At 42.0% G+C, this 20188-nt stretch overlaps 1 protein-coding gene across 1 annotated transcript in view; it reads left to right on the forward strand.

The window, feature by feature from the left end:
* The window catches only part of DOCK9 (dedicator of cytokinesis 9), a 165349-nt gene that overhangs the window by 60274 nt on the left and 84887 nt on the right, over nt 1–20188 (forward strand). The window contains exons 10-15 of the mRNA XM_066588817.1: nt 3539–3613; nt 5439–5579; nt 9202–9405; nt 11365–11487; nt 16834–16916; nt 17305–17427. Coding sequence (XP_066444914.1) covers nt 3539–3613; nt 5439–5579; nt 9202–9405; nt 11365–11487; nt 16834–16916; nt 17305–17427 — 749 coding nt within the window. The remainder of the gene's footprint in view (nt 1–3538; nt 3614–5438; nt 5580–9201; nt 9406–11364; nt 11488–16833; nt 16917–17304; nt 17428–20188) is intronic.

Here is a 20188-nt window from a genome sequence, read left to right on the forward strand (position 1 = left end):
TCTTGTTGAATGGTTGTGTGTGGTATTGCAGGCCAACCCTATGGAAAGAAAGTAAACAACCATATTCTTAAGGCCCATTTAGACACAACGATTATAGCTCAAAAGATGTCTTTTGAGCGATAATCGTTGTCATTTACAGGGCAAGATGATCACTCAAACGGTGAGCGATCACCTTATGCTCCAGCTGCTCCCCGCTCCGAGCGCCCGGCTGTTATACAGCTGGGCGCTCTAAGCGGTGGATGCAGAAGACAAGTGGAGGAGAGAAACTGAAATCAAACTGATCTGTTTTTTTCCCTGTTTATCTTAATGGAATTTAAAAGGAAAGGAACCAGAAAAGCTTCCGTTTGCTTTAGTTCTATCCGTTTTTTTTTGTTAGTTTTTATTTTTTTTGGAAGGAAAAATAAAGTTGCAGACTGCGCTATTTTTACGTCCATTAAACCTGAAGCCTGATTGAATGGAAGTAAACAGAAGCCTTTTTTGCTTTCCATTGTTTTTTTTTTGTTTTTTTTTATGCCATTGAAATTGATGGGAGAAAAAATGGATAATTGTTTTTCAGTTGGATTTCAGCTTCTCTCCTCCAGAAAACATAGCAGAGAGATGGACACCCTGAGCAGAGCCGTAATGCGGGTGTGAGAGCAGCCTATTGCCCCATTTAGATGGGACGAGTGTCGGGTAACCATGCCTGACAATGCGTCCCAGTAATGCTTGCTCCTATGCTGTTACACAGGAGCGAGTATCACTGGCATCACTCACAGCGTTGCCTGCATGGATGGCGAGCAGAACGTGGAGCGTTCTCCGTCTGCCCGCCTCCATTCACTGTAAGCACTGTATATACTGAACAGCACGTCGTTCAGTTTTCTGCATGTAAATGGGCCTCAACTAAATTCTTGAACTGATGAAAGAGATTGTATTGAATCCATAGAGGTGAAGATTATCCCTCTGGAGGGCAGCTTTTTCTTCACCTCTACAACCACCTCTAGCTTTCCTGACGGTGCACTTGCACAAAATGATTTCATATACTCTGTGGTTTATCCTCGTGTTGTTTCTTACCACCCAGGTACTTCAGCTGACTCATAACTCTGCACCACTTCCCTACCAAAACCCTGGTTCAAAGGTTCACATATTGCACTTGTGGTTAAGCTAATGCTGGAAGTGTAGCACTGCAGTCATCGACTTTGGTTTGGACAGGACTTCCACATCTGGAATTATGCGAAACTTTCCATTGTGGCATGACCGTGTTTTAATTGTACAAAATTAAAAACACTATTCTGTATACTTCTGAACACGCAAAAACCTGTTCAATTATGGTCTGGCAAACGTGAGCATTGCCGGAAGGCTTAATGAATAGCAGAAGTATAGAAAGTACTTTCAATTTATTGATGGATATGATCCTAATTCTCTTTCAATTACCCCCAGCCATTCCTAGCAATAATGTTGTAGCTCTGCTTTGTAAAACAATACATTTGTTACAGTTTTCATTGTTCTATGAACAGGTAGAGGCAGGATTCAGAGTACACGATAAACTCACAATATCAATCTGGATATCGGACGCCTCAGTGCTTCTGGTACGACTAGAGCTGCGCTGCTATCTAGAGTGACATGCCGCCTTTTATCCCGTGATCCCTTATTTTTTATTACGCACAAGTTGGTCTGTCCTCAGAAAGCCACATCTGCTCAATGGACATCTTCAGGAAGCCCTACTCATGGAAGCGGTGCCGTTATCTATATCGGCTTTTGTACCTGTTGTAAGAAATCCGTTATGAGTGGCCACTGGGAGACTTCATGGCAGACTGTTGGAAAGTATGTCTGGCAGGGAAAGGGTGTTTGTCCATTAATTACAAGACACCTGAGAGGGTGTGCCTCTGAGAGAGACGTTGCTAAGTTTTGAGTGGCTCAGACTATCTGAAAGAGACGTATGCTGAAGAAGTGTAACAGGGTGTGATAGCCCCTATGTTGACAATAAAAGACTTCATATTAATGTCATTGTGGCCTGGCTTATAGAGAAATAGATGCTGCTTTCCAAGAGGCTTGACAGGGGAGGACGCCCTATTGTTGACACCGTAATGGTACAGACTGCTGACGTTATGGCATTGGGTCTGATAGGGTAATACTTGTTACTTTGGAGGCCAGACTGCAAGGTGTTTGTTTTAATGTTGTGCCCTATGAAAATCTTTAATACAGTGTGAATATTGCTCTGATCTGCTGAAGTGAAGCAATAAAAGGCTAGTGAATCCAGTTTTTAAAGGGATTCTGTCACTAGGTTCATGAAGTTTGACTCTGAGCTCCGAGTCACGGAGGTGAGCTGTGTCGGCTTCTCGCATCATGTAGATGGACAGCTCTCTTCCGTTTTGTGTCACCCTTCAAGCTGCAGGCAGAGAGAAGTCATTGTGACCCACCTCAATGACTTGGAGCTTAGTAATGAGTGAAACATCCCGAACCTGGTGACAGAATCCCTTTAAAGAAAAGCTATGTCCTAGGTAGGAGTTCCTGGAGTATTGCCATCCATCTTATGTGAAACGTTGGCAGTCTGAGTGTGACAGACCCCCACCTTATGAAGATATCCAAATACTCATTATGATTGATCAATCTATAATTAACAAATGCAACACGTCTGGATCACAGCATTATAAAGGGATATCACTTTTAGTGATATAGCTCTATGGATCAGATTAGAGCCAGTTGATTTCTTATTTTAGTGTGTTCATTGAACAAATATATGAAATTTGGTAACAGTTTTTGATCCAGTTTTGGACCTTCGCTATATTTTTGATATCTGTAGAATATTCTGGTACTACAGATTATATGCTATCATATTGGGCACTTGGCTCAGTATCATAACCACTGACTGACAAAAGGTGCTCTTGGGTCTGATGATCAAGTTGAAGGATTACATGCTGGCAGATGCAGTCAGAAGATAAACAGTCCCTGAAAGGCAGTTATCTTCTGACCACAGAAATAAGGTTCAGTGGTGCCCGGAAGTAATTTGGAGAATGCAATATACTGTATAAATTTGATTTGATTGTTCTGTGTTCAGAAATTAAGTGCATTGACCACATAATCTGCTAGCTAACTCTTCTACAGGATGCACATGACAACTCTCTTAAAAAGAACCTGTCACGTCCTCCTAGCACCATAAACTAAGTTCTAGTACTGTTAGAGGACGTGTCTCGAAGACGGGGGATGTATTTTTTTTTTTTATTCGCCCACTTCTGCAATCCAGTGGTGTTCCCCTCTGAATAAGGCATGATATGAAAATCTGACTCTCTTCAGAGACTAGTGTACATACTCTTCTCTATACGTCTATGGGAGCGCGCACTCATGGGACTCTGGGACTCTAAAAAGAGTCCGACTTTCATGTTGCGCGCTAACTAAAGAGGGTGACACCACTGGATCATGGGAGGAAGTGAGTTTTAAAGATATGTTTTCTAACAGCACCACTTTGTGTGATTTATGAAAAAGTGCGTGGGGGGGGGGGGGGGGGGGTTGTAAATTAATAAATATAGTGTGCAATATTTTTATATCCACTTCATTGTTACAGAGTGGAAGAGAAACAGAAGCCAAATTGAAAAACGAAAGCAGAGTGAAACTTTTTGCCTTGGACTCGGATACTCAGGTAATACCATATTAAAAACACCCCATACAGTGGGGCAAATTTACTATTACAAATGTCCCAGTTTTGTGGTGCAAATTATATCACAAAGCATGCTTTGTACCACATTTATGTGTGTTAGATACTTTTCATTGCATTAGAAAAAGGGCATGGATTCACGGTAAGATATGTGGTTTCTAATAAAGGGCTGGGGCCATAACGTGACACCGTGTACCAGAATTTTGGGCAAAAACTGTCAGAAGTGGCTAAACCAACTAATCAATAAGACCTAACCAGTCAGATTAGAGGTGTCAATAGGTGGTTCTGATTCATCCAACATGAGCCACTGTGATAAATCTGCCACATAACACTGTTTAACTGCTAGGCCTCTTTTGTACATCTGCCCCAGTATGTGATCGAACGTTGTTTGCCAATACTTGATGTAACCCATATCGTTTTCCTATGCTTTGATTGATCTAAAGAATTGTATGTAAATTTGGTTAGAAGTCTTATTACCTTGGGCAAGAGTTTACACTTGTGGCTTTGGCTCCATTTAGGCTGGGTTCACGTGGGGTGGAATTTCCGTGCAGACTTTCTGCATGAAAATTCCACCGGCAATCTTAAGCCTGAGATTAAGCAGCAAAGTGGACGAAATTCGCAAAACTCTCGTCCACGCTGTGGACAGTCCGTTGCAGAAACTGACATGCTGTGCGGAATCAAATCCGCGCCATGTCAATTGTAGCGCCGTTTCCGCTGCCGCCTCTCTCCTCTCTATGGGGGAGAGATGGCCACAGCGGAATACAGGTGGTCAAGCCGCTTCAAACCCGCACCGAACGGCACGGGTTTTCAAGTTGCCTTTCTGTTGCGGAAATCTTCCGGAATCTTGCTGAATTTCCGTGCAGTGCCTCTTTGGACATTTCACGAAATTTCCGCAAGATTTACATCCCGTGTGAACCCAGCCTTACTGTACACCGGATGGCTAAGTTATTAGAGACACAGACCTTTCACAATTTGATTTTCCCTGTATGGCAATTAGGCACAGAGTGCAGCATAAAATAAAGTGGGCAAGTTTTCTTTGGTTCAGTTTGTGTGAGTCCATATTAGAATGGGATAATCAAGTGAACTGAGTGATTCAAATGAGGCCTGGTCATCTGTAGTAGACTAGCCAGACATAGTGGCAAAAACTGTCAGAATGTTGAGGTTTTCTCGTGTAACGGTGTTTAGAGTATACGGAGAATGGTGTAGTTTGAGGAAAAACTACTGACGGTGATTCTTTGAACGAAAAAAACTCCTCAACGAAAGGCGTCAGAGTAGTTAATCACAAATGGGTGGTGTACAGTCAAGCAAATTGCAGCCAAATACAATGCTTGTGCTCCAACTAATGTGTCCACATGCACAACTCGTTGTTTCTTCACCTTCATGGAGGGTGATAATAGACAACCCGTTTGAGAAAGGCAAAACTCCAGTGGGCAGAAAAGAGCAAAAATGTGATCACTGAGCAGATTTCTATTGCACGATGCTGATGGGAAGGGCCAATATACCTGCAGAACAATTTCAACACCTAGTAGAATTTGTCACAACGAATTGCTGCTGTTCTGAAGGTCAAAGGAGGTCCAATGCGCTTCTAGATAGGGGACTCTGATAAAGTTACCATTCAGTGTTATAGCTTTTTTGTAATTGCTTAAAAGTACAGTAATCTGATCCCCGAGCGAACATTGCTGTGCACAGTCTCTGCATGTACCGATACAGCTTAGGAATAACCATGGTCATACTATTACCTATTGAGTAGACCCTGTGCCCCTTTCTCCTGTATTGTACTATTCACTTGGCATCTCTTTTCTGTCTTTAGAAACTTGACTTTTCAGGAATTGAACCAGAGACAAAACCCTTCGAGGAGAAATTTGGGAAAAGGATATTAGTGAAGTGCAATGATTTATCTTTCAATCTTCAGTGCTGCGTGGCAGAAAATGAAGAAGGGCCAACAACAAATGTAAGGTTTTGTTCTGGTTTTCCTCTAAGCATTAATTTAATATTTTTCTGTAGATTTTGTCATTCATTTCATAAAGGGATAATGAAAATCTATGTATACTTCAGCCAACAAAAATGATCATCAGCTTAGATAATGTTATGAAAATGTTATCTCAGGACTTGCAGAATGCGTGGAGAATTGAAATGGTCAGAGCTTGCATTCAGGCTGCTCTTGGCCTTAAAGCAGTAAGCGTGCTCGGCCGTTTTGTAATTCCTATAGAAATGAATGGAGAGTGTTAAACACATGAGCAGCCACCACTTTGGTAATTCTCCACCTGAATGCGACAAAATGGGAAAGTTCCCGGAGGACCCTTGTTCTCGAACAGAGAGGCAAATCCCATCTCTGGCACCTGCATATATCATACATTTACGTCATCACTGTTGATCAGCAACTCATCAACACTGATCAGCACTTGTGCACATTAGAATAAATTTCAGTCCCTTGGCATGACTAGAGAAAATGATTAAGAGGGTTGACTCCCCAGTTTTATAGAACAAGTGTGTGACTGTTTTTAATTACATATTATATACTACTGTGATTATTGCAAACTCCGGTGAGATCATTAACAGCTACTAATAGGTTGTTTGTCTATTAGCTCAGGCGATGTAATAAACTCTTGCGGTAAAGGATTGGGCATGTTTAGAATTCATCCTCTCCCATACAGTTTGTATTCTCAGCAGGCCCTGTTGAAATTAAGAGGATTTCCTGGCAATTTGATTTCAGTGGTTTTCTTTATAGGGGATCCATACCAAGGGCTAATTAATCGCTAGTTGGTATGTTTTCAGGTGGTCAAATTAAGAGTTAATGCTTGAGCATGAGGAAGCTGACAAATTGCACACAAGATTCAATATGATAGTCAAGGCCCTTTTACACACGATTATCGCTCAAAATTCACACAAAAGCCATCTTTTGAGCGATAATCGTTGTGTGTAAATGTGCCCATCTTTCACTTTTCTGCCGAACGATGATGTTCAGTTCGACATAAAATCCATCGTTCGCAGAAGAGCTGATAAGAAGGACCGCACACTGTGTTCTGCCCGGAGAGTGCTAATTACTATGTCTCAGCTGTCAGCCCCGTGGCAGAACAAAGGGAATATATTCAGAGAACAGACCACCTGCTAATAGACATTAGTACCAATTAGTAGTTTATGCAAAATGATCAAAAGCTATCTTTTGAAAAATCATCTTTGTGTGTAAGTGCGCCTTAAGTCATCTGCTTTATTAGTCAATCTGCAGAGATATTTTATACAAAGACATTTGAAATGGGGCTAGAAGAAGCCTCACTTGTAATAATTATAACTTATTATAGTTCATTAATTATCATTGGCTATTAATAAGTCCACAAGTGTTGGGGTGACGTCTATTTAGAGGCAGAAGTTCTCAGGCCTTTTGAAGCTGTTTCTCATGAGACATGGCCTTGGAAAACTGCATTGCATACCTGTGATAGAAACAATAATATGTCCTAAAGGAAAGACAAAGGAAGAGCAGGTTACAAGAGAAAATGGAGAATGGAAAATCTTATAGCTTCTCTCACAAAACACTTCGTGTGAAAATTGTGTCTGTAAGCAGCTACAAAATGTAGATGAGAGCTGGGAGCTGCTGCACAGACAGACTGCCTTGAATAGAATTCATCGGAACCAGACATATCCATGCCTCCGCTCCTGAAGCTGCTCTGATGGCTCTTCCATCCACATATCGGAGTGATTTGCAAAAGCAGAGTTTTAACCCTTTCCAATCCACTGTCTGACATCTAAAGACATTATGATTTAAGGCTGTACAGCTCCGATGTTGTAAGACGTCCGTCAGGGTTTCTCTTACTGTATATTGCCAGCCTCTCTGCTGTCGGAGCCTATCCAACATGTCACCTCATGCAGTACTGGCTTTAGCCAGCATATAGCGCCATTGTATAACAGCAGAAAAAGAGTAAGCCTCCTAGGAAAATTAGGATATAAATTGGATTGGAAAGGGTTAAGAGAATGTGTATTACAAAGTGGTGATTTGGTGGTGAAACTTTGTAACCTATATTAACAGTAGCACTGAACCCCTTTAAATGGACCATTCAGATGTGGTTATATATTGCTGGTTGGTTTCTATTGTGGTTAGTTTTTAAGGATGATTTATTTAGGGATTTGTGTATTTTTGTTTAAAAAAGGTGGTGGGTATTCAATTTTTTTAAATTAACTGTGTTGATAAACTTTGTAAGTGTGTCTGCACTCAAATTCTGGGATTTTTTGTAACCCTCTATGGGTGTTCTTTCATGCAGCTTTCTAACATTGAGTCCTCCTACAGTATGTATGAAGACGTGGAAGTGTGTGTAGATGTCAGGTCCGAGTCGCCATGAAATTATTATTAAGGATGGTTTTGCTTTTATAGAGCAGAAACATCACTTTTTGTTGCACTGTGTCCTCAGTGGACCCATCAGATCAGACCTGGAAGTGAAGTTATTGGTTAAGTGGATATTTATCTGATGGGTTGCTGACATGAACCATGTTAACCACAGAGGCTGCTCTTCAGAAGTCATTACTGAGTGTAAGCCTATCCTGTACGGCACGATCTGTATATTTTGCAGGCTCTACTGTTTGACTTAAAAAAATGATGCTTAACTAAGCTATAACTTGCTGAGCAACACCGTATGTTCAAACGGTTCGGTTTAGCTGGCCGTACATTTCAGATTTGGCCAACAGCTGTTCCTCCCAGTATCACCCCCATACACTCATACTGTATTCTGAATCACAGAGGGAAGCAACACAATTATCCAGTACTTACTTCTAGTCTTAGTAATTAAAGGGGCTGTTTGGAGTTTTATTATTGATAACCTATGCTAAGGATAGATCAGTGGAGGTCCACCACTCAGGGCTCCAATCAACTGATCAAGGATGCAACGCTCTTTCTTCTGTCGAAAAGCGAGACAGCTGGACGCCCTGCGCTATTAGGTTCTATTTCTCTTGTCAATCACGCCATGTATTTCTTTGGAAACTTTTAACAAACCATACAATCAGAATGGAGCTATGGTTGGCCTCTCGGCTATGGCCTGACAAGGGTCAAATAGTAACGCCACCCACTGTGGCACCTGACCGCTTGACCTAGCAGTCTTTTTGCTATTTAAACATGCTTTGTTCTGTGTATTTAATAAGGACATAGTATCAGTACAGGCAGGAAATGTGTTGTCCATGGTTCGCCTGTCAAAATAAAGATAGTTTTATACCTTCCATATTTGACATATCTTCCTGATTATGCTCCTGCCAGTATTTATTTCCCTTCTACTAGCGTTATATAACATGTAACACAGTCGTCTATTTAACAGATACGGCGTAAGCTTTTCAATAGCTTTTGTGATGTATCTGTAAAACGGATACTATTATGGCCTATGGGTGACAAATGCATTAAACAAACAGCAGTGACATACAGGCTTTCATTGCATCTCTTCATCTAACTGATATGTTTTTTGCAGGATGCCATTATATCCTATGGGTGGCATCCGTCACAGCCTCCCTTACTTGTATACATTTAACACAGTGTGAATAGAGCTCTTGTCTGCATTTTCTTTATTGCTGTTTGACTCTTCGCTTTTCTTCCTGCTCAGGTGGAACCCTTCTTTGTCACGTTATCTCTGTTTGACATCAAGACCAACAAAAAGATCTCTGCAGACTTTCCTGTGGACTTGAACCATGCCTCTGTGAGGCAAATGATTCCTCCTCCCTCTCAGCAGCTTCTAAATGGCAGCGGGGACTTTGGACGCAGAATTCTGGGGTCTGTGCAGGAGTCAATGCTGCAGTACCCCAAACAGGTATTGATGAGTCTGTTTAGGAGTTAGATATCTCTGCTAAATTAAATGCATTTCAATAATTCAGGCTTGATGTGTATTTGTGGCGGAGGGGGAAATGGTAATGCAGCCTAAGACGTACCTGAATAATTGACGAATCTTTGCATTCCAAATGCTGTGCAGCGCTGAGTGCTCCCTCTTTGTTGCTCAGTAAATTGCTGCATGATCTGAAGAAGTAATATGATGGAAAATAAGTGCTGATTGCCTTGTGGGAGGAAGCGTCTTTCAGATTATAATGTTTTCATTTGTTCTAATGCCACAGGTTGTTCTACCTTTTCATATATTTTCCAGCTAGGACATTGGGTGTCTAATATAATCTCTCTTCCATCTGTGCTCCCCGCTGCCATGAATCTGGAGAAGGCAGTGTGTTTATTCTCTACAGTACAATGTAGCTTGAATGTAATCAGGAATGTATTATGTATTAGATCCATTGTATTTGCTCCTTCACCTGCTCTTAGGAGAGATGCAATGATGTCTGATCTCTAAATGCTGTTATTGAAATGGAGCTTTATAAGCTCTCCTACTGTGAACTAAAATTGGTTGAGAATGTTGACATCCTCGTCAAAATAATACCAGGAAATCACAACTGATTATCATAGTGTCATGGTAGATGAAAGGGAAGGAGTAATCAGATAAGGATCATAGCAGACTGCTGTGTCCTCATGCTGGGGCATAGCTAGAAGAGGGAGGGCAGGCGGGGTATGTGCCCTGAGCGCAATTAGGAAGGAAGGCTGCATACTCCCAACACAAAACAGCTGATGGCTTCTCCTGACCTGTAGCCCTGAGCCTGCCCCGGCATAGTCATACAGGAGAAAAAGTGCTGCACCGCGCTCTGCAACATTTAACAGCTGACCTCTGCAGCCCCTAAGCCCAGCATAGTCACAGAGAAGAGTGGCGCTGTGCTACCTCCAACATTAAGCAGCTGATTGTTGCTGCTGACCTGCAGCTGTGCAAGCCCAACACGGTGTGCCTCTCTGTACTGTTGGAGGTCGGGGCTCTTCTGTGTTACTTTAGCTGAGCTCTTGGGTTGCAGGTCAGTAGCAGCAAACAGCTGTTTTGAATGGCCACTAGACTCCTTACTTTGGATGACTAAATGTCTCTTACTAGAAGTAGAATGTATAGAGGAGATCCTGACTCTACCTTCCACTTCTCCTCCACTTGAGTCCTGTGGTGGTGACATGAGGTCACCTCTGTGCCTGCTCTTCTACCTGCTTTGCTATACATTTGTTGACACCATTCTCAGTGAGTCATTTTCCGGACCTGACTGGTCTTTTTCTAAGTTGGGTTTATTGGACCCTCACCCTTTGGACACAGGGGACTCACAAAGATAAATGGAACCTGTCACCACCTATGAGCACCACAAACTGAGTTATGGTGCTCATAGGGCAGCTTCTGAGGAGTTCGGGGATGTAATTTAAACTTCAGATGGAGAGGGGGGAGGCAAACTAAATAAGCCCGGGTGCCTGTGATGCTTGGTTTGTACACCATTATTTTGGATGTCTCTTATTAAACCCAATAACAAAAAAAAGTATATGTTTACCCATAATGTTGTATATTGGCGGCTTCCAAACTCCTTGCCACCTCAGGAATCCAAAATCCTGAAACTCTATGCTATTCAGTGGTGTCATAGAGCTTAGTCTATATATTGACCAGTATACAGTGACGGTACATACTGTAGCTGCTATGAGAGTCACAAGCCAACTTGTTCTCGTTCAGTATTGGTTGGTCATTTGCACAGAAGGGTGGGCTATAAAATCATTTGCCCTCCTTCCTTTCTGCCCTCTTGGTGGTAAAGGTTGTTGTGTGCTTGTTCTATTCAAAAAGATCTAATAGCCGATTAAATCTAATATGAAAACTAACAAGGTCCTAATCAGGTAATATGCACTATAATTACTGTTTCTAACTTACATTTTTACCATTTAGGGTATATTTTCTGTAACGTGTCCCCATCCTGATATCTTCCTTGTGGCAAGGATAGAAAAGGTTCTTCAGGGCAGCATTACTCATTGTGCTGAACCTTACATGAAGAGCACAGACTCGGCCAAGGTATGCTTTGATGACATGCAATGTATGGAACCACAGTCATGGCTTTTAACCAGCTCTGAAAAACGTTTATATTCAAGGGATTTTCCACACAAATGCTAATGATAATCTACCTTCAAAATAGGTCATCAATAATTGATCTGCTGGGGTCTGCCAGTTGAGAACTCAGCCAATCAGCTGATTGAGCACATGCTATCAAGGCCACGACACACAGGGCTCGGAGGGGAAGCAGTTAGCGTCGACCTTTGTGTAGTGGCTAGCGCTTGTCATTGCAGCTCTCATTTAAATCGATCTAAGTAGTTTCTGTTTATTTTAAGCTGAAAGGTTAATAAAAATCCTTATAGATTATGCGCATATTATGTTGAAATGCTCAGATACTCCACCCTCCTCTTCTACAGTCTGGAATGCTGTTAATGATGCAAGGTCTGTCACATTGCAGTACATTTTGTCAAGAAGCCAAATTAGCTTCATAAGTCACCAAAGTAAAATTCATGAAGGCATTTAGAATTTTGAGAACTCTTAGAATACAAGTGTACAGTATCCTCAGTAGGAATTGCTAAATGCTGGGTTAATACGTCCTCAAGATCTTCTCTTCTGTGTCTGTAAATGAGAACAGGGTGTTGAAGAAATTGTTGGGACAAGTAAACAGCTTTATCCAGAAATCTTCATCTGTTTCCCATCTAGCCATGCTGAAAATGGGGATGTCAGTGGGGAATTACATACATGTTCACACAGTGAAAGCTGTCCGTAACTGGTTGGGGGAAGAGTGTAGTGGAGTGTGTTCAGGCAGGAAAATCCAGCCATTCAGCATGGACATTTCACTGGTAAACCCCCTGTATTAGTGAAGAACATGCAGTGATTGGCTGTCTGGTAGCGCCTCTCTACAGTACAGTGCGGTACTACATGTTGCACTGCTCCTTGCTTGTGCCAGGATGAGCTGCTCCTTTGTACACCCGGTGAGGGCAGCTCTGTGTTATTTTTTCCTAGCATGCTGAAGGAACTTCCGTCTTCAAGATAGAAAGTGATTTACAGCTTGCAGCAGCTCCCTCCGACTTTCATGTGTAAAGACGGGCTTTGTATTATTTTCTTTAGGCCTCCCTCACACAGGGCGTTTTGTACAGCGTTTAGCGCTGCCTTTTCAGCCCAGCGCTAAACGCTGTACAACACTCCCATTCAATTCAATGGGGCTGCTCACACTGGGCTGAAAACGCAGCGCCTCCCAACGCTACGCTTTGACAGCGATGCATGTTCTGTTTTGGGGCGTTTTCAGCCCTGCGTCGCCCATTGAAATGAATGGGCAGCAGTTTCAGCATTGCTGAAAATGCGGCAACACTTGGTGCCGCGTTTTTGGCAGCATTAACCGCTCACTGATTTTCAGGGGGAGGGCTTGCAATAGAAGCCCTACCCCGAAAATCAGTCCCAGCTAGTTAGATATAGAAAAAAAGAAAGTAATACTCACCTAGCCGCTGCAGTCCGGGTCGCGGCCGCTGGTCTCTGCCGCTGATCCGGGCTTCCCCTTCACTCCCAAGTCTATTGCTGTAGGCCAGGTTTGAGAACCCCGCCTCCAGCAATAGAATGCTGTGATTGGTTGTCGGTGCTGGCTCGATGCCCAATCACAGCCCTTCATTGACTGTCTCAGCCAATCAGAGCTTGCCGGCACTGATCTTCGTTTTACCTTACCTTTTGGTTTACGGTTTTCGGGCTCCAGAACAAATTACTAATTTTCGATAGAGTTAAGGTTTCAACGTACAATATTTTCAACATGTATAACAATTCTTTTTGTATGTGGAAGAACATTTTTGTGTGTGTATGTATATTATATATATTCAGTCCCTGTATAAGCGAATGAGAGGGACTGAATGAATGCTGTTTAAACAGAACGATAAGCAAACGAGCCAACGATGGTTTTTATGCCTGCATGCTGTGAACAATGAACGAAAAGTGAATGATTCTCGTTCGTTGTTCAGTCGTTGGCTCGTGTTCAGACCAAACGCTTATTGCTCCCTTTCACTTGCTTGAACGATAATCATTCCATCTAAAAGGGCCCTTACTCTCACCTCTCCTTGCTCTGTTCTCTGCATCGGGTCTGAGGTGACAGGCTGCAGCCAGTCTGTTCTCGAGACATTGCAGGCTACTGCAGCCAGTCACAATACTCAGTGCTAGAACGCTGAGGTTTGTAGTTGGCTGCAGCAGCCTGTGGCATCGATAGTAGACTTAAGCCCCTTTTACACGGGCAGGCAGGCTTTTCAGCGACTGCACATGCTGCTGACGTCACCGCTAAGATCCTTGGCACTCGTGCAGGGCATTCAAACTGAAAGTCCTGCCAGTGGCTCGCCGACTTCTCATCTGCTTCTCGCTCAGCGCTTCACCTTCTATGGGAAGCACAGAGGAGCTTTTACACAGGATGAGAAGTCAGCGAACTAATGAAGTTTTTTAAGTTAACTGAAAAGTGAGCTTGCTTTACACTGAATAATTATCGCTCACTTTTGCTCGTTTGAACGAATTTAGAGCAATAATCATTGTGTGTAAATGGGCCTTCAGAAAAATTAGAATGTGTGGGAAAGAGAGGTGAGTTCTTGTGCTCATTGAAATGTATAGAGAGCAGAGGGGAAGGGGAGGAATAACTCGTAAAGACACTGCCTGCAAGTTAATAGTAAGTCACTGTTTACTGTGTTTTAGCTACAGAAATCACATCGTCACTGCGCACTCTTTCTGTACATTGTACTATAACATGCTTTTATGTCTGTGTGTTGAAGACATGCACAGACTAGATTCTGTAGTCCTCTGTGTAGTTCATAGAACACAGCACAGCAGTCAGGCTCATCCAACCAGTCCTGAGAGGATTTTAGAGAATGAGATGTACACCCTGCAGAGGATGTACACAAATAACAGCATTATTCGGAAATGTTCAGTATGTTATAACTACTATTCACATTCTTAAATTGAATAAGGTACAGTTTTCAATACTGTATTTTGGTTTTTAAAAAAAAGCAATTATAGTTTAAAAAAAAATTACAACATTTTCAAGCTCAGAGGTTTCTTTTGAACCTGTTTTTCATTAATTGTCTTAAAAGGAATCTTTCAGCTCGAACATACTGTCCAAACTGTTATAGAGGAGGAGGAACTGAGCAGACTGTTCTATAGTTTTATGGGGAAAGATTCAGTATAAATTCTACTTTTATTCACTTACCGTATATACCGGCGTATAAGACGACTTTTGAACCCCGAAAAATCTGCTCTGAAGTCGGGGGCCGTCTTATACGCCGGTAATACAAAAAAAGAAAGTGCCAAAAAAAAAAATCATTACTCACCTCCCCCGGCGTTCTGCGGCGCTGCTGCAGGCTGTCGCTCCCTTCTGGTCACCGGCAGAGCATTGCTTTCTGGACACAGGGCTTGAAATCCCCGCCTCCAGAAAGCTAATACTGTGATTGGCTAACACACGCCGTCAGCCAATCACAGCCATTCAATGACATCATTGAATGGCTGTGATTGGCTGAAGGCGCACGTGTGTTAGCCATTCAATGATGTCATTGAATGGCTGTGATTGGCTGACGGTGTGTTAGCCAAGCACAGTATTAGCTTTCTGGAGGCGGGGATTTCAAGCCCTGCGTCCAGAAAGCAATGCTCTGCCTTGGACCAGGAGGGAGCGACATCCTGCAGCAACGCCGCAGAACGCCGGGGGAGGTGAGTAATGATTTTTTTTTGCTCCACTGTATTCCCGGCGTATAAGGTGATAGTTGGGGGGTCGTCTTATACGCTCCGTCGCCTTATACGCCGGAATATACGGTATTATTTTATTCACTGCTCAATCTGAGTTGAACAATCCAATGGACGGTCCTATCAGTGACTGACAGCTACCCCTATATGTACAGTCATACACAGACAGCTGTCAGTCACTAATTGACTCGCCCATATTGACCTACCCAGATGGGCTTAGAGAGTACAGATATGCTGGTCATTTACTTCTCCTCATTCCATTTACACATTGGGATGTACCATACAATCAACCCCCATGGCTGCTATGGTGCCCTGAGCAGAGTGGTCACAGCTTATGTTATATGCTGCTTTCTTCAGGGCTTCATGGCCCCTCTACACACTTTTATGACATAGACCTCTTGCATTTAAAGGGGTTGTCCTGCGCCGAAACGGGTCTTTTTTTTTTCAACAGCCCCCTCGTTCGGCGCGAGACAAACCCAATGCAGGGGTTAAAAAAGAAAACCGGACAGTGCTTACCTGAATCCCCGCGCTCCGGTGACTTCTTACTTACCTGGTGAAGATGGCCGCCGGGATCTTCTCCCTCGGTGGACCGCAGGGCTTCTGTGCGGTCCATTGCCGATTCCAGCCTCCTGATTGGCTGGAATCGGCACGTGACGGGGCGGAGCTACCAGGAGCCGCTCTCCGGCACGAGCGTCCCCATTCAGAAAAGAAGAAGACCGGACTGCGCAAGCGCGTCTAATCCGGCGATTAGACGCTGAAAATTAGACGGCACCATGGAGACGAGGACGCTAGCAACGGAACAGGTAAGTGAATAACTTCTGTATGGCTCATAATTAATGCACAATGTACATTACAAAGTGCATTAATATGGCCATACAGAAATGTATAACCCCACTTGCTTTCGCGGGACAACCCCTTTAAGTTGTGGATATTTCACTACCATGACTTTAATGAGGTGGAATATACTCTGAGCCCACCTGACTAAAGGTGGTGGACTTCCGGCAAATACTTATGTTTGATCGTTTGTTTCTGGACTTCCCCTTGTACAAACCTAGTTTACCCTTCCTTGCCAAAACCCTGTAGATGCAATACCGTAGTTGTTTGCTTTCCTCTCCAAGGAGACTGCTTGAAGGGCAGATTATGGTGGTGAAACCCTTTGTGTTTATTCTTGTCTGTATATATTTGTTGATGCATTATTGATGCCAGTTAAACATTTATACCTGTCTGCAGTGGCTGTGCATTCAGTAATGCCTGTGACCAGCTTATGTTTATCCATTCCATTTGCAGGTAATGCTGAGTGGCCGGTTTTGCTGTATAACTGCTGGTACTGCTGTAGTTTTCATCCTGCGTAGCAGTAGTACTTGCATATCTGTTTACACTTTTACCCCATTAATTACCATTTATCATCATGCAGAATCACCATATCATAGTGAATATTGTCACCTAAACTATTAGCACCATAACTTAATGTATGGTGCTTATAAGAGGTTTCCTTTAAGTTCCATATTCTTCTTTCCAGCAATAGGTGTATCTGTATATCATCAGACCATGTGCCCATTAAAAGCACACATTCTACCATTACTACTCTTCCATTGATATTGATACAGTTCAAATTTATATAAACTTTTATAGGTGGCACAGAAGGTTCTGAAGAATGCCAAACAAGCATGCAGCAGGCTTGGACAGTACAGAATGCCATTTGCCTGGGCAGCAAGGTGAGATGTGAATAAAAATAGGTTGTCATCTTAAGTAGGCTTCATATAGTTCTTCATCATGCTGCAGTTAGCAAGACTTCTAGATTACTAAGAAACCCTATGATTCTCAAGGAATTTCATGCATAGGCCTAATTCTTATCTCCAATTCTGATACCAGTGAACAGACCCTTTACTATGACTTGTGTACAAGACTTCTTGGGTATTCTGAAGTTGCCTCTGTAATTGTACTGCACAGGATGCTTCCTGCAAGTCCTCACTTCCAATGATGTTTGGGCAGGAGAGCAAAAGTAAACTGACACTTTAAGTACTGAAAGATGTAGGATAAGATAATTCCCAACATTCCTTCCTGTAGTATTCATCCTAGTTATCGCTCGTTTTTTTCCCCTAGACCTTTATTTAAAGATACGTCTGGGACTCTGGACAAAAGTGCAAGATTTTCTCCAATTTATAAACAGGACAGCAACAAACTTTCAAATGAGGACGTGCTGAAATTGCTTGCTGACTTTAGAAAGTAAGTGTTTTGTGTTTGTGCATCAATCATAGTATGGAAGACGTTACAGGGGCTGAGCAGATCCAAACTGTTGCTGGCAGCTATACTTCTAGGGAAGTCTATTTGCTTGCTCAGCAATAACATGCTGTATTTCATCACTGCAAATAAGGCAAAAAAGTAGTATGTTATAAAACTGGATCGTTTTTTTCTGCTGTTAGTGTAGTGCAAGACCCAACATACAGACATGTGGGTAGAATAAGGACAAACGATTGAAAGTTTTTTTTGGTTTTAATTAACATGTGGACATATCAGTAGTTTCATTTTCATTTTATGGCGTATTCAGATGAGTCTTTGTTTCCAATGGACTTTGAACAGACCCATAGTATTCAATGGGTTTATTCACACATTCACCAGATTTACAGTATTCTGGTCCAGCATGCGGACAAGACTCATCCATTCAGGCCTACAGTTCCTTTGAACCATGAACTGCATCCTTGAGCTGCTTTTTGTTTCTCATTTTTATGCTGTTTTTGCAGCCTTAACATAAAAACTCTGTGTCTGAATAATCCCTAAGCAAATATAGAAGGATAAAGGGAATGTGACTAAACACAAAAAAATTACTTTTTTTTCCGACTAGAGACTTTGGACTTTTCTCATCAGCACCAAACCCTTTTAAATTGCAGCCTTTGGGTCAGGTTTCATTCTCGAGACATCAATTGCATGGAATGCTTTTTTTCCCCACACCTGCATGTGAAATAGGTTTAAGGGGATTGCCCCACCAGTAAATATTTCCTGATGATTAGAAATTACCAGTATTTGTTATTTATATTCTCAAAAAAAAAAAAAAAGATACATTTAAGAGTTCTGACGTTTACTTCTCATCTTGTTAAAGTGTATACCAATGTGCTTGTCCAACTAATAAAGAGAGTCTTGGCGTACACACATGCTCATTCACTCTCCACACAACCATAACCACAACACTCCCATTCCTATCCCCGGTGTAGTGCTCCTCTGCCCACTGAACAGCTGCCTGTACAGATACATTGTATCATGCATATCAGGGAAGAACCAGATACAATGATGAATTCAAAGTGAATTCTTTGAGCTGCCCAGCCCATTCTGGTGAAATACTGCTTCTCATGGTGCTTGTAGAAGGTGGCACTGCTCATTTTTGCTCCTAAAACTCCCACCATGATTTGAATTATTTTAAGATTTTTTTAATTTTATTAATGGTTTGAACATTTGGAAATTTCTAGATTAGGTTTGTGAACTTGAGTTGAGTTTACTAAAAGTATAATAAGTTACTATAAACAAAGTAAAATGCGGTTGCTTGGAGTATATATAGCTGAATGTTGGTGATTATTCTTGGCTGTTTTCTTCTATCCCATAACCATAATGACTGTATAAATGCAGTTACTTTGTATATGTTAAAATATTAATGTGCTGACCTATAATATTCAGTGAATATACAAGTGGATGCATTATCTAAATATAGGATAACAGACTGTTCAATATGTAATGTGGAGACCTGGCCGGGCACTTGTTGGGTAAATCAGCATGCGCATACAGCCATGGTCCCCAAAATCTGTTGTTGGCCATACACATGATGGAAAGCCTGGCTGACGGGTATTTCCCTTAATTACCTGTAAACATGCGCACTTGTCTGACGATACATCTGACAGCATTAATATACCAGGGAGCAAAGTATTGAGCAAGTCTGTGTCCAACATGCCTGCTGATCCTTGGAGTGATCAAACCACACTTTAGGGTGCTTCTACACAGAATGATGATCATTAATAAAGAATCCTTGGATCGGTCCAATTCGAATGAGAATCATTCCGTGTAAACACGGCCAACAATTAAACGACGAGCCAGCAGGTATTCGAAAAAGGCGATGCTCTCTCGAGTAAATCGCCTTAGTGAGTATGCTCGCTCATCTCTAATTATCCTTTAACTGGTATCTAATCAGAGTGCAACAATTGTACAGCAATTAATATATAAAAAGGAGAAAAGGAGTATCATCACTCTTAAAATTTTACAATTAACAGATCTTTCATTTAGCCCCAACAAGGAGTACGATGATCAGTAATGTTCTCTGTGTTTCCTCTAATGCCGAGCTAGGAAGTTTTGGAGTGACTATCCAACACCCCCAAACAGAGTCAAACTGTAGAATATGATTTCTTTTCATATAAATTACTCTTTCTAATCTAATTATGTATTGTAAATTGTAATTTGACCTAATGTCAGTAACGGTTCCCTTACCCTCTGAGTTTGCAAGCACTCTTTTTAGTTGTGTGCTAGTCATACAACTCCACCATGGTGCAGCCTGTTCTTGCAGTCATCTCAGCAGACCGAAACTTGACTTCCCAGTATGGTTTGACTGTTCATGGTAGAAACAATATCTGGCCATCAGATGATTAAAAATCCAGGGCATATGTACAAGGGATACATGAAAATGTAGCAGGAACGCTGGATATACACAAGCGCCCAGGGGGTCCTGAGCCATAAGAGGGTATTTAAAAGTGTGTTTCTTCTGAAATTCGACATGCTTGTTCCAGCTGAGAATGTACTTCTGTCTTGCGCACCTCCTGGTATTTAGACTTCCAGAGGCCACAAGGAAAACAGTCAGTTGATTCATTGGTATTTTGGGGGAAATGTCTAAAAACTTAAACAAATAAAGACTGAATCACATAGTTGATAGGAAGCAGAAGAGATAGTGTTTTGCTCTGGTCAATTGCTACAGCTTTCTTGTACATCTCTACCTGTGTGTTGTATTGAGTGA

Source organism: Eleutherodactylus coqui, chromosome 1, assembly GCF_035609145.1.
Source record: "Eleutherodactylus coqui strain aEleCoq1 chromosome 1, aEleCoq1.hap1, whole genome shotgun sequence".
NCBI classification, from domain to species: domain Eukaryota; kingdom Metazoa; phylum Chordata; class Amphibia; order Anura; family Eleutherodactylidae; genus Eleutherodactylus; species Eleutherodactylus coqui.